This window comes from Xiphias gladius, chromosome 19, assembly GCF_016859285.1.
Source record: "Xiphias gladius isolate SHS-SW01 ecotype Sanya breed wild chromosome 19, ASM1685928v1, whole genome shotgun sequence".
Classification (NCBI taxonomy): Eukaryota; Metazoa; Chordata; class Actinopteri; order Istiophoriformes; family Xiphiidae; genus Xiphias; species Xiphias gladius.
The window spans coordinates 22,832,031-22,850,262 of record NC_053418.1 but is presented as its reverse complement, the minus strand read 5'-3'; the positions used below and the strand labels follow the sequence as shown (position 1 = coordinate 22,850,262).

Below are 18,232 nucleotides of genomic sequence, written 5' to 3'. Positions count from 1 at the left end.
CGTCCACACCACGTCATGTACCAGTGGTGGGCTAAACTTTTCCATGACAGAGACACACCGGATAGATACACATTGCATCGCGGAGCCCCCGTGAGATGAAAAAACTCTCCCCGTTGCCTCAGACATGTATTTTGCCACAAAACTGAGATTTGTCATGATCCTCTGCAAGCAGAAAAATCTAATCTTAATGGTCGAGACACAAAATCCCTAAAAAAATAATGGACATCAATACAGGCCATCACCTGCGATAATATCCCGTCCCTGATGCTGATGCTGAATTTTTACAGTTAATTCTACTGTAACTCTCATCTACTGTAATTTTTGTGGCCACATAAAGCGATGTGGCACGAGAGACTGTCTAATATTTTAAGTGTTTGTATATATATATTTTTTTGTCCTCCCAGTGGACAAAATATCAGAAACACCAGTTACTGTAACCGTTTTATTCCATTGCATTAAACTGTAACAATTATAAGGCAATAAAAATGTCACCATACAGTATGTTCAAAAGTCAAGTCCTCTGTGTTACAACATCCGAACTATTGGATTTCACAGATGTTCATGCAGTTGTGTCTCTTGGCATGAGAATGAAGATGGTATTAAACAATTGTTCACTCTATCAGGGGCCCGAAGGACCCCATCAGCTACACCTAGAGGTCTCTGGATCCCACTACAGCTAATCCGCCCACACAGATCTATTTTATGAGGGACACATTTTATTACATTGATCATTTATTATTATTTATGACTATTTTAAATTCAATGAGTTAGTCATGTGAATGCAGATTGCTGAAAGGATAATCCTTGTGCATACATATCTTTGTCTGAGCTTTAAATCGGCCCTCCCTCCCACCATGATCCAGTATAAAGAGCTTCACTCACACATCTGGATACAGGGCAGTAATGTAACAATAACTACTATAGTCTCCTTTAGAGCTGTGAAACTGTAACAAAAAACAATTCTGTGCCCACAAAACATGCAGTCTATAGACACCAAAACTACAGACTCTCTACATGAGTTAGGTGTTATTAGTGGTGATTATTGGCATCAGCCTCACATCAACATGTGCCTCCATCCGTCGAAGTTGTAGACGGCACCTTTGGAGAATCCACTGGTGATACCCAGTGAAGGATGCTGATTTGTGTTGGGAACTCCTTTCCTTGACTGTGGAGATAGATGTAGCACCAAATATTAACCTGTATGTATGTTCTTCAGGAAACCATGAACCCAAGTCTTACAAGTAACGATGACACTGCTGTTTTTATTTATTGTTGCCTCAGCATTTTAGTGCTTCTGGCTTCATTTCATGACTTCACAGAGGCAATACAGGTCTGATAGGATATAACTGCTGTTATAAAGAGGAAACAGAGCAATGACAACATCATTGCATACCTACGCCTCCCTGTGGCACTGCTATAAAACTTCATCTGACTGAGAAGAGGCAACATTATTTAGTTTGTCCACTTGCTTTATATTGTAAAGTGTATCATCAATACCAGAGTTGCATTTCTCAGAGGACTTTTTCTTTTTCTGAAATGGTTCATTCCGAATGTACCAGAGTTAAAATCATACAGTGTGAGGTGATCTCAGGTCTTGGCTGTAATTCAGGTCTGTGTTATCTGTGTAAAAGTGACACTTTTGACAACAGCTGGTTAAATAAGATACTTGACCATTTATTAAATGTACAGAAATACTGTTCAAAATCCACACAAGAATGTGGTAAAGGACAAATCCATAATCCAAATGTAAACAAAATGGTTGCCCCATCATATACTGTAGAATTAAAGCAAATGCTTTGGAAATGACAGTTTTCATACTCTAAAGTGGATTAACATCGCTCTTGATTTTAAATCTAATTATGAACAGCTCAATGTGAGTGTCAGTGTCGTCCAATGTTGTAAACAGCTTGTAAAATGATTGTACTTTTGTAAACATCAGAATTGAACAGATGGAAGCTGCTGAAGATTAATTTTCATTACCTTTTATACTGTGCACAGTGTATCTCCATGAAGTGCTGTTGAACAATTAAAGGGGCAATGTGTAAGAATTGGCCAATGTCGAAGTCATACTCCAAACAAACAAGGGGCAGCATGTTACCAGAAAGTTGGGGTGTCCAACCCCATTGTAAGAAATAAGGAAATGCACTCTTTGGTCTCTCCTCCCTGCTCCCCTTCCCCTGTGCCATAGTCGGACTGGCCATTGGGCCAGTGGACCTCAAAAAATCTGTAATTTTTCTTTTAACTGCCCTGTCTGCCTCTTTACTGGCCCACTCCGTGTACCTGTCATTCAGGGTGCGCATGAGAGCGTGCCGCGTGTGTTCCAGGACTGTGCTCACTGGCCAATCACAACCAAGTTTCAACCCTCACCCTCACTTTGAGCTAACGTTAGCTTGAATAAATCTAACCTCAGCGTAGGGCAGCTGTTGACATGTTGCCGAACCTGAGTGGATCGGGGAATAATGTTTTCCACACAGGTTTACCTTGCAATTTAATTATGTAACTGGCTTTTTTCTTCGGTTACTGATGATGACGATTTTGCACCCAGTCTCCCCAGTCAGAGAGACAGGGAAGCTGTAGTGGCAGCAGGAGTGGAGGACGAGCCACGAGAGGTAGAGGAACGCCAGGGAGAGGGAGAGCAGCTGGAGCAGCAGCATCAATAGCTGAGCTGGAGGAAAGAGTGGAAGAATGTCACTGAGAGAGGAAGGATGGCTGCCACACAGATTTGTAGCTTACTACTTCATCCTCTCACGTTGGACTGAGGGGCAGACTGGACGCTACAGTGACTCACTGTTGCCTCTTGAGGTACAAATGGCTATTATGAGACGGGACGGGCCGAGGCTAGCTGGTTAGCATGCTAACTTCAGTAGATATCCCTGCAACACAATACATAGACGTCTTTGAGATTACGTCAAAACTGTTGTTTCTTCGCATTCTGTTGATAATCTTACTAAAGTTTGGAATGTTTTAAACTAAAATACTTACATATTGCCCCTTCAAGGATTGTGGCTTTAATAATGGACACCATATGGTGCTGCAAAATTACAGAATGATAAAATAAAAACATCAAAGAACAACAGAGATAATACTGCATAAACATTTTACAGAATCTACAAATTTAATCTATCAAAATGATTTCCGGAGAATGAAATGCAATCACTTTAGTTGTAAATCAAGACAACACAATAGTCATAGCATTGAAGACAATCATTTCAAAACATCTCAGACTGGTCAGTTTTTTACCTCAACCTTATTTACAGAAATACAAACCGGATATCAAATACAACCAAATTACAAGAGTTTAGTAAATTTACCAAAAACACTTCATCTCCAGTGTTACAGCACAGGCCGACTCACACAATTTGACCTAAAAATGTGCTTCTCTAACCATGTCTTGTGAAAGCAGGACTGATTTTCAGAGGGGAGCACAGTAAACTACCACACCAGAAGTCATGACAGAGACATCAGCTGCGTTTGTAAACATTTATGTCATGATTGACATTGGACCTCAGTTATCAAACCACATATGGATGAATCTTGTTCGCCTCAATAATGCTTAACACACGAACACGTCATTGTAACTGTTACAACACTGTCATAGCACTTTGCCAATAGCAGTTGCCAGTTTAGTCAAGATGTCATAAAATCCCAGCTGTGCAAACCTGTAACTAACCAACTTCAGAATTCGATTTAAAGAAATATCCTACATTGGCCTATTTAATCATTCTGTACCATTCTGTCAATGACTTTTGGTTAATGTGTCTATTAGAACCTTTTCCACAGAAAACCGTCCAGTGCTCTAGCAATGGTTCCTTAGCTAGCATGACTTTTTCTGTGTCTTTACATAAATCATGATTAATGCTACAATCCCGGAAAATGTGACAACATTTGGCAAGCAGGAGAGTGTCCAATCATTCATCAAAATTTAAACGGTTGAAAGTTTGTCGTGCATTTGAAAGTGGGTGCCCCTGAAAGGAAAAATGCGCAAACCCACTGACAGTCGTGTCTTGGTTAGAATCAAAATTTTTATTTGAAGTGGGACTGGATATATTGAGTAATATAAAAAGCTGAGTGATCACATTTCTTAGCCCTTGTGGAAATGTATGCAGGCGTTACAATAAATATAAAAGAATTAGTCATATGTATTAGATGCTAGGTGTAAAGTAATGTGTCGTGTTGTTTTGAGACACAAAACAACGACAAGAGTTTGGGGCCCATAAATGCTCACTCAATGACTCCAGTTCATGTATAGTTAGATAGAACAGGTTGGCCTCTGGACCCATTTACGCTGTCAAGCATAACAGCAAGATTGTGACACATTTTTGTTTGGCTCGCTAAGAGTCATTTATCAAATCTGTAGCATCTCTAGCACTCTATCGTCAAATTGTTGAACTGTTTCAAGCAACAACCAAACGAAAACTGATATGAACTGTACATAGAATCTTCCCTAAAAATACATTTGCTCCAGAACTGGCCCAAAGTTGGAGGGAAGTGGAAATGTGAAAACATATATTTGGTGGAAACTGACCACTGGGCAAAAGTTTTACTGTTCAGTTAAAACATTCATCTACATATATGCAAATTCACGGAACAATTAATTATTTAAAATAAAATGACGACAACATATAACCTAAAATGTCATTGCCATGGTTTTAATAAGAACTAATAAAATGGCTGCATGAACAATCGTGCACCTGCTAAGTTTTGGAAAATGTAGCAAGTACTTTTGAGTGTGGCTGTCTTTTACTAAACAGGCAAATAGATGAACATGATTGATAAAAGAGGCCCAATGTTTGGTTCATATGCTAGGGAGAGTTATGAGAGATACTGTATGAATCAGCGAATATGTACACAGTGAATGTGAGAGCTGGTCTGGAGGCAGAAAAGAGTTGCTCCCCAATCCTACAGACAATTGCCTAAAGGCCATCTGTCTCTCGCTTGGACATGGTTTCTCACTCACACCTACTTCCCTTCCTTGTCCTCTAAACGGCCTGGAGTAAAAATGTAGTCCAAGGCTTGTCTCTCGGCAGCGGCCACGTTGGGGTGCCAGAGGTCGACCATGAAGACCACCCTGGGGCCATCCTCTGCGCCGCCTACAAACACACACACACACACACACACACACACACACACACACACACACACACACACACACACACACACACACACACACACACACACACAGATACATAGCAGCAGAAAAACGAAAAACCAGATTTTGTCATGGTCTTGAACTGAAACCCATAACAAACTCGTATTAAATAAGCTCTCCATTTTCTTTAATGATATTGGATTATACTGCTTTTGGGTCAATCCTCCTTCAAGGAATAAACAGAAGGGGCAGACTGCAATAAAAAGATTCCATTTCAATTTTCAATGCCGTTTTAATCCCTTCTTACCCTCATGAAAGGCCCTGTGGAGAAAGGAGTCGTCAAAAAGCAGACAGCTGCCCTCAGACCAGCACTGTGGCTCTCCACCAACTACAAGCTCACAGGAAGAGGGCACTCTGAGGCCTGCCGGAGGAAAAAAAACAACATCCACGGGACTTACTAAATACAAGGCATTTTGAAACATTTTGTGTTGCTAACCAACCTCCCAGGTGACATATCCCACACAAAATGTTCTGTTCTTAAAGCATCCTTTATCGTTATAGTATGCTGTTTTAAAGCATCCCACAAAAGATCCTGCCTACACAACAATAAACAGTACTATTTATATCCGTCTTACAGAGTACAGACGGAAATAGAATCAAAGCTCAGGTGCTGTGAAAACAATACTTTTTTTTTTTTAGCATAAGCGACTTAATTTCAGCCATGTGCCTCCATGACTCAAGAGGATTCAGGATTTTAGTCTAAACAATACAGCAGCGGATTCACTGGGTAGCTCCTCTTCCCTAGTTAAACATGCCTACTGTTGAAATCATCTGCTGTTGTGCTGAGTTCTACACCAAATGAGGCTCACACATCCCATGGTTGAATCAATTGCAGCTCACTAAACACTTCGCTCTCTTACCCAGGTGGCAGCGCAGCCTGACATTTGTTGGACCGTAATGCTCAGTGATCAGAGCTCCAGGCGTCAGCACAGAGAAGCAGGCATTGCCGAACACGTTGTTGGCGATGAAGGTGCGCAGCTGTCCCAGCACCCTCCATGCCCGCGGACATCTCCTGACATTAAGAACCAGAGGGGTGCCTTGATTGACCAGGTAGTAGGTCCACCACTGCCCACGAGGAGTGCTGTTGGCTTTCCAACCCGGCGGGAGGGAGGACCCGCTGCGGGCCGGAGGCTGGTGGTAAATGCTCTCAAACTCGGCCAGAAGGGCGGGGAAGCTCTGCTCCAGCAGCTCCACGTCGTGTCTCTGGACCTCCCTGGAGAAGAAAGGGGCTGACGGTAGGTCGGGGAGAAAGAAGACCTCCGGTCTCTGGATGGTTGGTCGGCTGTTAAGGTATCGGCCTTGATCACGGACCCCTTTATGCACCCTGCCCATACCTGACCACGTGTAGCGCTTTGCGTAATCCTGCAGGCTGTGATAGAGCCTCTGGTTCAGACTTTCTCCAGCGCTGGTACAGCGGAAACACTCCGACGACTGGCAGAAAGCGAAGCCGTTCTGCTCCTCTAGCATTGATCCATGTTTCCCTTTCCCCCTGCCACGACAGTCTGAGCTCATGAAGCCCCCCACCACCCCTCCAATCCGGCCAGGCCCTGCCAGATACCTCCCACGCAAGGGGCTGGAACCATGCTCCCGGCCCACCCTGTAACAATACCACATAAACAGCAGCAGCACACACATGGCTATGGCAAAAGCACAGATCTCACACTCCCTTATAGACTGCATCCCTCCGGCCACCATCTCCCTCACGCTCTCTAGGGACCACTCCATCTCGGCTCGTTTCTGGATTGCTGAATCTGACGGGGAAAAAAAGGTGCTGATGAAGATGAGTTAACGCGTCTTGTCTTGGTTTTCTTGGCCGTGACTGACAGGGGCCCTAAACCACACGCAGGGTGCTAGTGAATCTAGTGTCAAGCAGCTCTTATCGCACCCCCTAATGTAAATAGTCTGCTGATTTGATCGGACACACTCTTTCTTCAGTCCTAACATTTCAGCACTCTGCAGCGAGGGGAGGTTTCTCCTTGCATGATGTCTGGCTGTGCGGTATTTGTGCTGCTCCCTCTCTTGTTCTCTCAGACAAATGCAGACAGACACCGCGCCTTAGGGTTATCTGTTCTCTGAAAAACAAAGACAGAAGGAGAGAAGAGAGGGATATGAGGAAAAGAGGATGCTGTAGTTGACATTGCTTAGATGTCATACAATGCTCCAAACTCTGTCTAATGTGAATGAATGACTTCATCTGATGCATTGCTTTTTGTCTGTGAACCATATCTTCCTCAGAGTTTGACAGCAAATTCCCATCCTGTATCCACCACATGTAAAACATACCTTCTGAAACTCACCCACACACCGTGGACTTCAAAATGACTGCATCCCGGCACACACACACACACACACACACACACACACACACACACACACACACATTTTGGAGACAATTTGGATTTCAGCCTTCCACACACACCCCTGTACTGCACTGTTTAAAACCATGAGTCATGGGCACAGTGCAGCATTTAACACAAATGCCTCCCTTTTGTATATTTTGGCGCAACACACTCACATGCACGCGCACAAAAGAGTGAATTATGTAAACGTAAACAGCGTTGATATCCACCTACATTTATAATTGGCATTCATAGGTTGCTCAGCAGGAGCTGCATAAATGGATCCTCGCGGGCAGGGAGGGGGGCGAGGTGTAGTCTATGTAATCGTTCGCTGCCTAAGTAAGAAAAAAAAAAAGGGAAAAAAGACTGGATTACATGTGTATGATTATATAATGATAATGGACAGGCAGCCAAAACGCGCGGAGTGCAATGCGTCAACTGTGATCAGAATTCCACGATGCGCTCTCACCAAAAATGGTCGGGTAATCCTGCTCCGATAGACCCTCCCCTACGTCCTGTCTGACAGCAGCAAGACGCCCCCACATCCCCCACGACACTCCGGCTGCTTTTAGGACAGACTGACCACTAAAGCCGACCCTGAAGCCATCTAAAGAAAAAAAAAAAACACACACACACACACACACATATAAATACACGCCAAGCCTTGTTCCTCCAACATTGCCGCGTTTCCACGTAAACTGGCCAACAGAACTACTGCCGCTAGGGCCACGGTGCCGCACGGACTGATGACCAAAACACTGACGAGCTGTAAGGCTCACTAAGCCACGGTAAACAAGCAGACGGCGGTAACCGAGCCCGCGTCTCCCTCACTTGGGGGCTACGTGGACGTTTGGTGAGCCGACTGGCGCACACAGGTTTGCATCCATACCTACTCAACATGCATGACTGTGGCCGGCGGAGAGGAGAGGCGCACAGGTGCTCCTTCGGGCGAAGCTGCGCACCACTGCAGTGCACAAGGTAGAACGGTATCACTTGCCAACATTATAGGAAAATGAAGAAAAAGAGGTCCTAACTAAACTGAGAAGAAAAAAAAAAAAGACGAGAGCTGTCCTACCGACGGCCCGACTCCCTGGCTGCCTGTCCGCGGTGGCCAGCGGCGTCGGACAGGCTTCCGATCATTTGGTTGTAAATACTCGAGCCCCACCAGGGGAAGCCACCCAGCGTCAAGCCGCCAGAGGGATACCCAACACTATTTCCGGTCGCACATTTCAAAATAAACTTCACGGGGCCAGAACTCCGACCTCCTTCCTATCTCCGTACAAAGCTGTGGCGCAACAGCTTCCACTTAAAAGTCAATATATTTTCTAACACGGTACGTCTCCACAGCCACAAAAGGAATTCTCCAGAAATTTAGCAATTCATGTCCGTGTAATCGGGGGGACTTGCAAGAGACAGACTCTAAAAAAAAAAAAAAAAGGTCAAAATCAAACCAGAGGAGGCAAAGACTTCCAGTCCCTGGTATTGCTTAAGTTTCAAACACACTTAATCCTACTAATCCCATAATGCATTTTGGTAGCAGCTTCCATTAGACTATCTCTGCCATATGATATACCCCAATCCGTCAAACCCCATCCCCCCAGTTTATAATGCAGCTTTTCTGTCAAATGCAAGTAGTTCTATTAAAATCTCAAAATAGCCCTTGTGATATTATCAGGGTTAAAAAAAAAAGCTCTCTCCACAGCCACAGAGGATATTATACACCTGTTTTCCCAGGCTGGGTAGTATTCTCCATAACATGTAAACTGACCTGTGAGATAATGGTGGAGGGTCCCTTTAAATATCCAACATCCATTTTACCAACTGTGTCACTGGGAGAATGTCTTTGGCAAACATTTGTCCACGCTTGTGCCTCCTCAACGTTTTACGCCACTAAGGATTCACCTCCAACTTTATCCATCATTAGCGTTGGGGGTGAATTCAACTTTCATGGCTAGGACGTTCAAATTTGAATCAGGCCAGCGCTCTTGTGTTTTCGGGCTTTTGCAAGAGCCTAGTCTAAATGACTGCACTGTAGTTATCCCACTGAGAATGTTTAAAACAATATTTATTTTGTTTTATTTTGTTTTTTATCAATTTTTATTTCCCCCTGTACCTGGATGCTACACCTGAAATGCTTGGCTGATTAATCGATTCGTCGACAACTTTGATAACTGAGTCTTTATTTCAGTAATTTTTCAAGCAAACTCCACTGCGTCCAGCCTCTCAAATGTAAGGATTTGATCTTTTTTTTTTTAATTTTTGGTCAAATATGATAATAAAGTGAACATCTCTGGGATTTAGACTGATGGTTGGATAGAACAAACCATCTGAATATGTTTACTTGGGCTCTGGGCATTTTCCACAATTTTCTGACAATTTATAGACAAAACATTAATCGATGAATTAAGAAAATAACTGGCAGATTAACCGACAATGACAATCGTATGCTCCTAAAACTCATAAAAGCATAGAGATTCTGTTTTCCGAACGAACGCTGGTCTATTCTTTTACTTCGAAGGCAAAATGACCTTGTATCCGGTATTGCATTGGATATCTTTGGGCGGCTTGACTCGGCTGAAAAAAGCCTCCCTCTTCCGTATGTCTCACGGCTCGCCCGGCGACTACAGTTCGATACAACTGCAGACAGCATTTCCCAGGATGCATCGCGGCGTGCCTGGAATTCGCCCCGCAGCGATCGTAGCGCGGCAGTGTGATGGTGATAGTCCGTGACCCTCGTATCTGGCTTTATGTGGAGCGTGGAGACTCATAGAAATAGGCACAGCGACTCCATGTTAGAACTCATGTTCTAGAAGAAGCTGGCAGGAAAGCCAGAAGCTGGCTTTTAACGGACTTAAATGTGGAACATGAAAATAATGTAAAAATCAGTTTTCCCCCGCCGAGTCACCCGGATGATTCGGTGCGTGTTTACCTCTCAGTGCGTTGACTTCTTAGTTGTTTGCATTTGTCATCAGGTTCAAAGACCTGGCACCAGTCCAGGTGGGGGCTGCCTTTCTGTTTTCCTTTTGGATCTCCTATTGTGCATTTAGACTTTATCTGAGCCGCGGGGTGTGTCTACGGGTTACACCTGCCATCTGTTACCAGGGTGACGTCCATCAACTGGACACTCGCGCCCCAAAAGTACAGCTACGCGCGCGCTCGGAGCAGCGTCGGTGCGCAACAAGCGCACACCTCCGACCCGGGGAGCCAGAGCATGTTTTGAGGCTGAAACTACTCAGGCGTGACTCAACAGACTTGCCTCCGCCCTCCGCTGCTCCAGGCGGAGGGCGGAGCCACACCTTCCAGTGAACGCCCCTTCTGCTGAAGCGAGCCGGTCAGTCAGTCAGTGAGGCTGTAATGTTTCAGAGGAGATCACCTATAAAAGAGAGATGAGACCGCATCCCGGCGGAGCCGTCTGGTAGTATCATCCATGGCGAGGTCAAAGGCGAGAGTGTACACTTGTCGCGCACTGACGCTGCTCTGCGTGGTTACTATAATCGTGTGTATTGTTCTGCTTTTGAGGCGCAAGTGTCCCGTTGATACTTTCTCAAGTGCTGCAGTGGCTGCAGACTCAGGGAAATGTTCAGAGATTGGACGGTGAGTGACACTTTTCTTATGGCTACTCAGATAACTCCATTCCTACTGGTCAGTGGTTATGAATTACGCACAAATTACGCACAGTAAACAAGCTCTGTTTCTAGGGAGCCAACTTCTTATTAAGATCAACTTTACCTACCAGTTAAAAACGTAATAAATTACCAGTTTATATTGTTGCTTCTCTGCACTTACAAAACTATCAGAAGACTGTTATATTGTATAACAAGGAAGCGGGATGTGCTCTACATAACAAAAGGCCTATGCGAAACATAAAGACAACTTTGCCTCACTTGGCAGGTACATGCAGCCTGACTAAAAACAGGGCCTACATGTACACTGACATGGGTAGTAATGAGCGTGAAATCCCTCCAGGGACATCCTTCAAAGAGGGGGCTCAGCGATAGATGGCGCCATCGCCGCGCTGCTCTGCACCTCCGTCATGAACCCGCAGAGCATGGGCATCGGAGGGGGGTCCATATTCACGGTGATGGACCGCTCTGGTAACAGACACGTTCATTCATCCCTCTAACACCGCAGAACTAACGACTGCCCTGCCGCGGTGCCAGAGTTAATTGCCAATATCTCCTCTGTCCAAAGGGAAAGTGAAAATCATCAACTCCAGAGAGACTGTACCTCAGAAGTTTAAATCTGACCTGCTGAAGACATGTCCCAAGACCTTCCAGCTGGTGTCAGGTACTGCTCTGACAGAAAGACGTCTAATTGTTTTCTTTTCCTAATCCCTTTGTGGGCGACCTTGCTCGTTTTTCTTGCTCAGGCAGCTGTGCTAGATATTAGGTTACTGGGTTACTGGGCTCCCGCATTATCATTCTGGAGGAATGGGATGGGCATAAACATTTTCCTCTTTTCAAACTCTTTTTCTTTTGTGGAATTCAGCATGGTTCACATCTAGAGACCTGTATATACCACATTAGGGCACAAAGTTGAAAGATATATTTCAGGTCAAGGGCTGAAGATACTATCAGTCCTTTCTTGGACATGCAACCGTCTGTTTCTTCTTTGGCTCGGAGCCAAGACCACACACGCACACACAGTGGAACAGCAGTCCTCATAGTTGTTTATCTTGCTGTAACTTGTACTTCTGCTTGTAAGCCTATTTAAGTTGATCTCTAACTGATACAAGGAGAACATTAGTAGACTGTACAAGTGTTTAATAATGTTTAGTGTACAATATCAGTAAGTTAAGAACTAAAAACAATATGGACGTTATCTCTCTTTCTGCTGTACCTATTGACCCACCATTTGATTAAAGGTGGCCAGGCCCACGCTGTCCGGTTCTTCAGTGGTAGAACTCAGTATCCTCTTTAAATCTCTTCTTAAAACTCACTTTTATCTTATGGCTTTTTCTTAACTGGTGGTATTTGTTGTAATTGTTTAAATTCTTTTTCTTTTTAATTTTGATTTACTTTATTTTATTTTATTTTACAGTAAACACACACTTGCCGACAAATGTACCCCAGTTGAATAAGGTTATGAAAAAGGCTTATCAAAAAAATACATTTTTGGAAACAATATAGAAGGAGGTAAAGCATGTTACAGCTGTAGCTGGTTGAGGTGGAGGTAGTTTTTGATACTTTATATACAGTTTGATTTAGTCCACTGGTTCCCAACCTAGGGGTCAGGTTCCTCGGGGTCATGAGAGGATTAATGTGGTTGGTAAAAAGAAAAAAATGAAGTTCTTGTACACAAAATTCCATTGTTTTTTGTTTTTTTACTTTAAAATCTTCATCTGAAAAGTAACAAGCAACATTAGCTGTTAGATCAGTATAGTGGAGTAAAGATACCTCAAAACTGTGAAACAACAGAACTTGATTAAATGTATGTAGTAACCTTCTACCACTGACCTACCTACCTATCCATCCATCCATCCATCCATCCATCCATCCATCCATCCATCCATCCATCCATCCATCCAGGAAGCCAGTGGATTGGGGTCCCAGGGGAAATTCGAGGTTATGAACTGGCACACAGGCTTTATGGGAAGTTACCGTGGGCCACCCTCTTCCAGCCGGCCATCCAACTGGCCAGAGAAGGGTTTCCTATTCCTCCAGTCCAAGGTCGATACATCCAATACATTGATACGAACCAGACCCAGTCACTACGGTATGAAAAACACCCACGGAACCGTTAGCCAAAAAATATGGTGACCAAAAAAATGAACATTTCACCTTTCTTCATTTGAGTGACGTTTTCTCTCATTGTGTTTGTCCTTTAGGAAGTTATATTCAGATAAGGATGGGAACTTGCTGAAGACTGGTGATGTAGTGAAGTTTGAGAAACTGGCTGACACGTTTGAGATGATTGCAAATCACGGGGCAGATGTCTTCTACAATGGAAGTATAGCAGAGGATTTAATCCGTGACATAGAGGAGGCAGGTATTGTGAGACGGGTTTCATCATACTCTCTTTTTCCTGCTATTTTCTATCTCTGCCTGGCACAGTGATCTAATTACAAATGAACAAATCAATCGAGTCTGTAAAGCACTGCAGCGATCACTCACGGACTGCAGTGTGAGCTGCCTGGATCCATTAAAAGTCTAGATTATGTGGAGGTCAGATGCGTTTTCTTCAGTTTCGCTTAGCAAAGCCATTTGTTTCAATGTTTTTCCTCAGGAGGAACGCTCACGGTGCAGGACTTGGATTTGTATAAAGTGACAGTGACTGATGCGTGGACTGTTTCTTTGGGAGAGTACCAGATGTACATACCTCCACCCCCTGCAGGCGGCATCCTCCTCAGCCTCATCCTTAACATTATGAAAGGTTCCTGCTCTACACAGACTGTAGAGCTGCTGCTCATCCACACTTTCACATCACATAATGAAGCCTGGTAGCTACAGTATGTTCATGCGTTGAACAGATCCAGCCAAATTAACGCTCTTATTGGTTGTTGCATATACGAGTTGTTTACTCATATAAGGAGACTGAATGCTGAATTTGTGTGTCTTTGTTTCACGCATGAAAAGGATCGAGCCCATTCTCTGGAAGTTGTATTCACTTAAATTAAATAAAAAATCAAACAACAAAACAAAAAAACCCCAATTTGTGTTTATTCACAGGATATGGCCTGAATTCAGCATCTCTGACAGGTGAACAAAAGACTCTGGCTTATCACCGCTATGTTGAAGCTTTTAAGTTTGCTAATGGATTGAAGAAATACATCCGGGATCCACAGTTCAACTCAGAAGAAGTAAGAATCGCAAAATGCTCCTGTGAACATTTGTGCACAAAGTTACACATGCTATTGCTGGAAACATCACCATTACATTTAAGTAGTGAAGTTTAGTTATGGCTTATAACCAGTGTTGGAAAATGTATTTAGATCCTTTACTTAAGTAAAAGTAGCAGTACTCCAGTGTAAAAGTCCTGCTTTCAAATATTACCTAAGCAAAAGTCTAGAAGTCTTATCTGCAAAATGTGCTTAAAAGATCAAAAGTAAATCTACTTATTTGACAGAACAGCTGGAGCTGGAGCTCATTTCAACGGCTTTATGCACTGTTAAGTCTGATCTATAAGAAAGCGCGATATTTTATTTGTTCATCATGTGCTTTGTATAAAACAAAAATCTGAAAATGATAAATCTGAATCTGCAAAGTAACTAATGGTCTCAAAGAAATGTAGTTAAATGTACAGTGTCTCCCTCTGAAATATAGTACAGTAAAAGTATAAAGCGTAAAATGGAAAGACTCAAGGGGAGTACAAGGGTGCAGCACTTGAGTAAATGCATTTACTTACTTCCCACCATTGCTACTAATAATCCAAGAACTATTCAGTCTTTAATCCTCAACCCCAGTGAAGCAGGCCTTCCTCCCACTTTAAAGTGAGGCTTATAGTATGAGAGCATATCACCAGTCCTTATGAGCTAAATGAGCTAACACATTTGGTTGTAACCCCTCCATGTGTTGTTATGGTGATCCAAGAAATGTTGCGTTTTGTTTGTCACTCTCTTGAAGTGGGGGAAGCTACGGGTGGGGGAAGCTACGGGTGTTGACCCCTATTAGAATTCGAAGCCCGCTCCTACTACTCATCTGTCCTCTTAATTTTTCTAGACTGAAATACAGTCATAACTTTACATTTAAAATTTGTGTTTGCAAGGCATGTTTTTTAAAATGCTCTGTACTTCTTGCAGATGGCAAGGAAATTCACAGAGGACAGCTTTGCCGACCAGATACGGAGCCTGATCATCACCGACAGGACCCATGATCCCGAGTACTACAACACGGGCCCGTATCCGGACAGCATGGGCACCACGCATGTGTCTGTGCTGGCTGAGGATGGCTCTGCTGTGTCTGTCACCAGCACCATCAACCACATGTCAGCATCTGAATAGTGTTATTTCACAGTGAGAAACCAACCATCAAATATTACTGCTGGTTTGAGAGGAGAGGATTAATGAGATTTAAAAGTGTGTGTCACAAGTGTCACAGTCTCACTAACCAGTTCGTTTAATGTATTTTCTTCACAGATTTGGCTCCAAGGTCTTCTCTCCGCGCACTGGAGTCATCCTCAACAATGAGCTGTCCGACTTCTGTGGAAGAGTCGATCACATCTCTCCTGGTAATCATATCAGCATGATTTTCATTTAACCATCATGCAAGTAATACAGGTACAGGTATGGTTTTTTTCTTATTCATAGAGTAACTTTCTGTCCCTTGTTAAACATGGATTGCTGAGGATGGAACACAAAATATACGTACAAACTCTCAATCCCAGGGGTCTTGCAATGTTATCCAATGAGCAGCTCCAGGAGCTTGGGCAGAGTTAAATGTCTTGATTAGATGGAGGGGACAGTACCTATTTTACTGTATCTGAGATTGTTTTATCTTCTTGATACTCAGTGACTTTTTCTATTATCAGATTTGCTTCTCAATTTTATTTTGAGCTTCATTTCAACCTGTTTGGGGTCTCAGCGACGCCAGCTGTAAATCCTGGTTAAAAACAATGGATTTTCATGTGCTCCATATCTTTGATCAGTGTTGAAAGTACCTCTTAGGCAGCACTGCCCACCCGAACCCAAAATAAGTCCGTCTGGATGGCTGTGGATGCCTAACAAGGAGTAACACCTCTTTATAGTCTGACTGACCTCACACATAAGCAACATCACAATGCAGGATAACATACTGTACATTTCTTTTGAAAAACAAAAGGAATATAAGTGTTCATGAATAGCCCTCGCAACATGAAACATTTCCTTACTTGAAGTAGTAACAACAGTGCTTAATGGTAATTTCTATGTTTTGTATTTTATTTTGGGCTTTAACAAGGTCAGAAGAGTAAGATTAGTTGATTTTAGAAATATTCATAATTTGTTTGACAGTTCAGGTTTCCACCTCAATTGCTCAAAAATGACAAAAAGAAAACCACTGAATTAATATTGCTATATTGTAGAAACACAATCTATATAAAATAAACACTCTTAGTAGCGTATTCTTGATTTTCACTTGTTTGTTTTGGAAGTTTATTGAGATGTTTTATTAAACGTATGGAGCATATTCAAAAGAAGTGATGATTTTTATAGAGAGGATGAAACATCCTTGTAGCCTGATGTCAGCTGTTGAACAAAGGTAAAGTCACATGTGAGGGTTGAATAAATGCCCTTCACCCTCGGATGTACGTCCGTGATTCCCAGCCTTCAAAGGCACTTGACTGATTACATTTATGATTATTGTCTTCTCGTCCTTCTCACATTGATGAGTCTGAATTGTAGCCGTCTGTCCTGTCAGTCAAGGCTTTTGTTGCGTTGGCAGGGGAGCAGCCTCCCTCCTCCATGGCCCCCGCTGTGCTGAAGTCTGAGTCGAAGACGCTGGTGATTGGATCGACTGGCGGGAGTATGATCACGACAGGGATCGCCTCGGTACGTGTCCATGGCAATCACGCTGAGTGCCATTAAGATAAATTGCTGCAGACTAATGCCCCTCACTGTTGTCATAGTAAGAGCTGCCTTCACGAGTGTCTTCACCGTGTCCATAATCCGTTCTGTAATCATCACTTTCCCATCTGGCAGATTACAATGTACTGTTGTGCCTCTCCTCCAGACACTCATGAACCACCTTTGGTTTGGAAAGAGCCTGAAGGAGGCGATCGCTGCTCCAGTTGTTTTTGTCGACTCTCAAAATGCTTTGAAGTTTGAGCCCAAATTTGACATGGTAATACATTCAATGCCTTTATTTGATAAAGTAACACATCATCCTGTTTTTGTTCTATCTAAGCCTCCTCTACTCTTTTCCCTTCAGGAGGTAATCGAGGCTCTAAAAGCTTTGGGACACAATCAAGAAACAGCAAACCATTTCTACAATGTGGTCAACGCTGTGGAGAAGGAGGACGGCTGTATCTGTGCAGTGTCTGATGCCAGGAAACTGGGCCAAGCAGCTGGTTACTGAGACCGGGAGTCAGTGGCATTGGTTATGCAGGATGGCCTAAAGGTTACAGAGACGTTCCTGCTGCCACAAACCCACAAAAGCCGCAACAGATGGTATTTGTCCTGCTGGAAAATCATTGTACAAGGCGCTGAAGGCGCTACAGGCGTCTTCAGCTGAACGCTAACAGTAGCCTGTAGCAGTTAAACATGTGGCCTCTGACTGTAACACTGACATGATGGATTTTACTGTGCAAGAAGAAACCACTGCTCTTACTTGTGATAGTGTCTGGTCAGATACTATCATAAAATAAGAGCAGGAGGTCTCCTGTGACTCTTCTGTTCAGACTGTCTGTACACATTTTTATCTCTCGTGCCTTTTCTGACATGTTTCTGTTGTAAAGTAGGGGACAGTACTGATCATTGTTCATTCATTGCATTTTTCACTTCATACAAGTGACTTGATAGTACATTCATGTTAATATTTGAGGCATAAAATACATAGCTATACTGTACTGTGAAATAGCTACATAGCTGCTATTTTAGACTGTCTCATCAACTTGTTCATTGCTGTTATTATGTATTCACACTCTCAGTACAGGAGAACTGAGCTTACCTCCGTCATATACTATAATGAATACTATGCTAAAACATCCTAAAACCTGATTTTCAGTATAACATCCTGCAAGAATTTTGTGTTAGCCATCCATACTTTGAAGGGTAGTTATCACAAACTGACTAAAACTTTTTTTTTTTTTTAAATATTACTCAAATACATTT

General features: G+C 43.1%; 2 protein-coding genes across 10 annotated transcripts; one reads left to right on the top strand and one right to left on the bottom strand.

Moving 5' to 3' along the window:
- Window positions 1-452: 452 nt before the first annotated feature.
- asphd2 (aspartate beta-hydroxylase domain containing 2) lies at window positions 453-8,662 on the bottom strand. Of its 8 annotated transcripts, none has more exons than XM_040155164.1 (8): window positions 8,378-8,662; window positions 7,958-8,095; window positions 7,723-7,823; window positions 6,010-7,221; window positions 5,397-5,510; window positions 4,964-5,090; window positions 2,481-2,665; window positions 1,093-1,165 (listed from the first exon to the last, which is right to left on the bottom strand). In XM_040155164.1, exons 4-7 carry the CDS (start codon window positions 6,872-6,874, stop codon window positions 2,518-2,520), a joined length of 1,254 nt encoding a protein of 417 aa, XP_040011098.1. In that variant the 5' UTR covers window positions 6,875-7,221; window positions 7,723-7,823; window positions 7,958-8,095; window positions 8,378-8,662; the 3' UTR covers window positions 1,093-1,165; window positions 2,481-2,517. The 8 variants fall into 8 exon arrangements, with proteins under 8 accessions (XP_040011103.1, XP_040011098.1, XP_040011097.1 ...); XM_040155163.1 differs by lacking the exon at window positions 1,093-1,165 and having other exon boundaries at window positions 1,654-2,665; window positions 8,378-8,452; window positions 8,564-8,662; XM_040155165.1 differs by lacking the exon at window positions 1,093-1,165 and having other exon boundaries at window positions 1,654-2,665; window positions 8,382-8,452; window positions 8,564-8,662.
- ggt5a (gamma-glutamyltransferase 5a) lies at window positions 8,365-18,229 on the top strand. 2 transcript variants are annotated; one of them, XM_040155162.1, is made up of 12 exons: window positions 8,365-8,466; window positions 11,455-11,582; window positions 11,680-11,775; window positions 13,017-13,203; window positions 13,316-13,476; window positions 13,714-13,860; window positions 14,157-14,287; window positions 15,227-15,411; window positions 15,563-15,654; window positions 16,845-16,951; window positions 17,133-17,243; window positions 17,331-18,229. In XM_040155162.1, exons 1-12 carry the CDS (start codon window positions 8,387-8,389, stop codon window positions 17,475-17,477), a joined length of 1,572 nt encoding a protein of 523 aa, XP_040011096.1. In that variant the 5' UTR covers window positions 8,365-8,386; the 3' UTR covers window positions 17,478-18,229. The 2 variants fall into 2 exon arrangements, with proteins under 2 accessions (XP_040011096.1, XP_040011095.1); XM_040155161.1 differs by lacking the exon at window positions 8,365-8,466 and adding an exon at window positions 10,838-11,082.
- The last annotated feature ends 3 nt before the right edge of the window (window positions 18,230-18,232 follow it).

Coding starts and splice junctions, on each gene's coding strand:
- asphd2 (XM_040155164.1), bottom strand. CDS start 6,874: ATGGAGTGGTCCCTAGAGAGCGTGAGGGAGATGGTGGCCGGAGGGATG. Junction 5,511..6,009: donor CAGGCTGCGCTGCCACCTGG/GTAAGAGAGCGA, acceptor TTCCTCCGGCAG/GCCTCAGAGTGCCCTCTTCC. Junction 5,091..5,396: donor CCACAGGGCCTTTCATGAGG/GTAAGAAGGGAT, acceptor GTGTGTTTGTAG/GCGGCGCAGAGGATGGCCCC.
- ggt5a (XM_040155161.1), top strand. CDS start 10,916: ATGGCGAGGTCAAAGGCGAGAGTGTACACTTGTCGCGCACTGACGCTG. Junction 13,861..14,156: donor CATCCTTAACATTATGAAAG/GTTCCTGCTCTA, acceptor GTTTATTCACAG/GATATGGCCTGAATTCAGCA. Junction 15,412..15,562: donor ACCAGCACCATCAACCACAT/GTCAGCATCTGA, acceptor TTTTCTTCACAG/ATTTGGCTCCAAGGTCTTCT.